General features: G+C 28.7%; 1 protein-coding gene across 1 annotated transcript; it reads right to left on the bottom strand.

Annotated features, from left to right (window-relative positions):
• Positions 1–652: 652 nt before the first annotated feature.
• LOC125873982 (auxin-responsive protein IAA16-like) lies at positions 653–1841 on the bottom strand. The gene is made up of 2 exons (XM_049554790.1): positions 1537–1841; positions 653–920 (listed from the first exon to the last, which is right to left on the bottom strand). Exons 1-2 carry the CDS (start codon positions 1746–1748, stop codon positions 653–655), a joined length of 480 nt encoding a protein of 159 aa, XP_049410747.1. The 5' UTR covers positions 1749–1841.
• Positions 1842–5205: the final 3364 nt, after the last annotated feature.

The raw sequence follows: 5205 nt of genomic DNA, 5'->3' as shown, positions 1-5205 counted from the left end.
AGATTTATGTTGGCTTCGTTGGGAGGCTCGTGTAGTTTGTTATGTCAGCTTCAAAATGATAAGTTGTGTTGAAATTGAAAAAGTTCTATGTATATGCTTTATTAATATAATTTTAACACTTATTGTGTATAAGTTATCTTTCATATTTTTCATGTGATTAGTTTCACATAAATAAATAATTGTTTATAGTTATTTTTTAGGTGATCAAAGAGTTGATAAAATAATTAAAACTTTAGTGGGAAAATTCAAAATATAAAAGAAAATATACACATTGAAAAAGCTAAAAATAATTAAAATAATATAGTATAACACACATTAAAATAAAAATAAATTGAGCTATGAACTATCCACATAACATAATTTTTCAATAAAAAGGTGTTAATTAACTTCTTTTGGACAAAGGTGACTCCGTGCAACTACAAATAGTATAATATAACTAAATTCACTTTTTGTACTTATCTTAAAGTGTAATTCTTTTTTTGTATCTCAAGGTATATAAATTATATAAGTGCAGTTAGCTAAAATATCAGTTACGAGTTCAGCAAATAATACTAGTAGCTTTGGCATATATATGTGTGAAGAAATCAATCTTAAATATAACAATAATTCATCTAAAACTCATTAATAATTTAGAATCTATAAATTCAATTTTTTAGATTTGTTCATGATAAAGAGTTAAATTCATAGAAAATATAAGAAGTAAATATGTCATACCAATAGTGAAGGAATTGAACATCTTGGCTAAGGCATCAGATAATTCTTGATAACTCCTGTACATGTTTAAGTCCACTTTTCTAAGGTAAGGTGCACCATCCATGCTCACCTTCACTAAAATATTGTCACTCTCTTGGCCAAGCTTCTGGGAAGTCAAAATATTCTTTCGAAAGGACCTTACTGGTGGCCAACCCACAATTTGTGTCCTGATCATTTGTTTATACATTCAAATGAGTTATATACACTAATAATATAAAATATGAATACAAGTTCGTATAAATATATTTGTTCGAATTTTTGAAAAATATTATTGATTGTGTGTCAAATTCTCCAAAAAAAATAGTGTATTTTTTTGAAAAATTCAATACGAATATAACATCGATTTTAAAGAGGCTCAACAATATAGGGATTGATATATACAACACATCGGTAAGAAATTTATCTGAACTCTATTATCTATTGATAATGGTATGATGCAACTTGAGGGCACCAGAACTACTCCATGATTACCTATCTACCTCTCATCCAGGGGCAGAATTACAGTTCTGCTTACAAATTCGAAAAGCTCAGTAAATTCAATCTAAACTCTATATTTATACTCAAACATTCAGATAATAATTATAGATAATTTATTCATAACCTACTAAATAATTATATTTTCTAAAATACACCAAAAATCATAAACTCAAAAATTCTAACTCTCTACTACTTCATACCAACACAAATACTTGATGTCTATCAAAACTCAAATAGATGGACAGAAATCACCTAACATTTCATTTTATAGAAAAGTAAAAAAAGATAAAATTTAAAGACACATACTTGGCAGCTGGGGTTTTGAGTGTTGAATTCTTAATGTTGTTAATATCAGAAGAAAGGTTGAGCTTCAAATCCACAAAACCTCTTTTACCATTAACATTATAAGTATCATTATCATCATGAGCATTTTTTCTTCCTCCACCAGGCAACCCTAGCCTTAATTCTGTCTCCTCAAAATCCAACTTATTACTACTTTTTTCTTCTTCCCCTATCATTTCTTGTTATTTTATTTAAGAGTACTTTTGGTTTGAGATAGAAAAGTGAGAGTTAAAAATATATAGAGGGGAGAGAAGGAGATAAACTAGCAACTAGATTGGACTTGGTAGACCTTATTAAATTGTTACCCCACTCCCTTATTTTATATAACATTATTTGACTATGCACAAAATCAGGGGTCGAGGGAGCAAAGGGTTCATTCGAACCTTCTCTGTCAAAAAATAAATTATATATATATAAGATAACATTATTTTTAATGTATATCTTGCGTCTAGGAAGAAAGACTTTTAGTTCATATAAAAAATGTATTCTAAGAAACAGGGTAAAATTATGCTATTTTAAATAGTTTAAGGATAAAATTAGTCAACTTTTCTTATTGGAGTAACCGTTAATTAGTTGGAAGGACATTTAAAGTTATTTCAAAAGCATTTTCTAGCCAGAAATATAAGGGAGGATAAATTAAAAAATACTTTTAATTTTTTCCCTTTTTATTAAAATAGATGATAATAAAAAAAATCATATAAAATAGAACGAAAAGAACACTTAATTACTAGCTAGCTAGTGGCTACCAAAAAATAAACTAGCCATTGAGAAAAATAAAAGGAGACAAAGAAATAACAATTGAATGAAATAGAGAAGGGTGTGTCTGTGCTAAAAAGAGTGTATAATGGTATTAATATGGCATATTAAAGGTGGTGGGGAATGGGTTGCTTTTGTCTTCACTTACTTTGATTAATGATTTGTTGACACTTGCTAAAGTTTATGAGCTGGATTTTTATATCTTGTTGGGTTATAATTTGATCTTATCATATGCTTGATTTATATTCTCATGCATTAACTTTCCTTTGGTATTTGTATCGGGTGTTTATATTTAATTAAATATAAAAATATATATTTGATGCTGGTAAATTTTTGTATCAGGTGTTTATATTTAATTAAATATAAAAATATATATTTGATGCTGGTAAATTTTTATCTTTTTTCCACCCTTTATTATTCTCAATTGTTTAATTATTCACATGGACTTAATTATTGATGATTTGATGCATTTGTGTGTGGAAACAGATAAAATTAAGGAATTGTAAGAAATTACATTATTTATTTAATTATGTATAATAATTAAAAATATTTTTATGAATAAATATTAAATGAGGAATCCTTTTGATTTTTTTTGAGCATTTACTTTTTTATATTATAAAACTCCTCAATAAATTTTTTGACTTCACGAGAAATAAAATAATGATGTAGAATTGTGATGTTGGATTCCTTCCAATTGCATCAACTGCTCACTCACTTTTTCTCTTAAAAGACGAGTCTTTTTCACACACCTCTATCAATTAACATTGAATATATTATCAACTTATCACTCTTTTCTTAAATATTTTCTAAATCCTATATTGGTTCCGCCTACTCAAAATTAAGAGGGGATACCGTCTATTACTAAAATTTCGGTTTTTGTAACAATTGTGTTCTTCTATGCAAGAAGAAGACTTAGAAAGAACAAAGAAGATTGGATCCGTAGATACTGAGCTTGGAACATCTCACCACACGCATACTAAAAGCGCGATCTTGAAACTAAAAACTCTGGTTTGGAACAAGTGAGCGGATAGGCTTGACGAAGTTTAGAAAAGATGCTAAGAAGAATTTTTGTCGTTCTGTCTTTCGCACATATCACTTCTTTTCGCTCACTTTTACTTATTTATTTAAATTTTAAAATAATGATTAATATGAGAATTTTACTATAATATTCATATTAATTGACGTTTGATTAGTCTTAGATTTTAAAATTAATTTAGGGAATAAATAATAAATATTGAGGGTAAAACATAAGAAAATAAAATATATATTTTTTTGATATACTAAGTCATAAGTGATACGAGGTAAATATATTTTAAGAGTAATGGACAAGTAAAAAGACCATCAACTCTATACAATGTTTTTCTTATACGTAATTTGCAATTATGCAATTTTCATTTCAAAAACATTCAAAAGGAAATCTTGGATCAATAATAAAATTATCTCCTATGACCTATAAATCACATATTCAAGCCACGAAATCAACCATCAATGCTTTTGATAGGGTAAGCTTCCTTTCATTATACCTAGTTAAGATATGACCCTTTCATGAATTCATAAACGCAGAATGCTTCTGTATTTTAAAAAGTTTAAAATATATATATATATTCGACTTTATTCACACAACAAATAAAATACCTTAATATGACTTGATGCTTCAAGCACCAAACTATTATTATTATTATTTAACTTGTAAAAAGTCAATACATATTGGACCTGGATAAAAACAATATATCTAAATTTACATTTATTTTAATACAAAATACATCGTACACCACCAAACAAACCTTAAGTTGTGGGAGTGGGGGAGTGGNGGGGGGGGGGGGGGGGGGATAAAAGAGCATACTAGGAATATAGGCAAAGGACCCAACACAATGGGGATAAAAGCATGTGCACACATATTCATTTCTTAGCCTGCATGTGAACTTGTTGGGCTTTTGTCACATTGGAGTCAAACCCTATTCCATGTGTAGGGCATCCCACAATTAACCCCTCTCCTCAAACCCTAGTGTGTCAATATATATACAGTATATATTTATATTGATGATCATAAGTCAATCATCCCACAATAAATACTATTATTTTGTGTGTCAAGAAATGATGATCATAAGACAATCATCATTGCTAATGGAAATTATTTATATTGATGTTTCGATGTGTATATATATATATATATATATACACACTTGTAGACAGTTATTGGTGGATGGTTTAATTAATTATTTATATTAGTCGTGTCTATTTTGAGGAACACCTATTAAGGATAGAGAAATCTCAATTATTTCACAATTATCCAAGTTTTATAAGGATCTCAGGATTCCATTCATTCACTGATGTGGGACATTCCATTTATTACACCTCGTCACACTCGAATACAAACGTTCTTTATTCGGGGTTCCACTATCTTGTCTGGGGGTACACGTTTGGGGGCCATGTCGGGTTTGATTCTAATACCATGTCAAATTAGGTTTTGGTTCCAACTCACACTTCAAAAGCTTGCTCAAATGGAGGAGAATTCTTCAAGTCTTATAAAAGATAGTATTTTACTCATTCATTGGTGTGTGACATTGCATTCATCACTTCCTACAACCAAGTTTTATTTGTTTAACCATTCACATCGAACATTTCCAACTAAGGGTGTGTTTGGTATGAAGGAAAATGTTTTTCTAGAAAATGTTTTCCTGGAAAACAAGTTGATTTTTGACTTATTTTCTCATGTTTGGTTGGTGAGTAGAAAATATTTTCCGGAAAAGGGTTTTAGTGTTTGATTTATGCATGAAAAATATTTTTGAGAAATATCTTTTATTTTTACTAGAGTAGAAAATAATTTTTGAAATTGAAAATAGTTTTTAAAAACAAACTTAAATTTTTTTTGGGGGG

Source organism: Solanum stenotomum, chromosome 8, assembly GCF_019186545.1.
Source record: "Solanum stenotomum isolate F172 chromosome 8, ASM1918654v1, whole genome shotgun sequence".
Lineage (NCBI taxonomy): Eukaryota > Viridiplantae > Streptophyta > Magnoliopsida > Solanales > Solanaceae > Solanum > Solanum stenotomum.
This window is presented reverse-complemented; position numbering and strand designations above follow the sequence as displayed.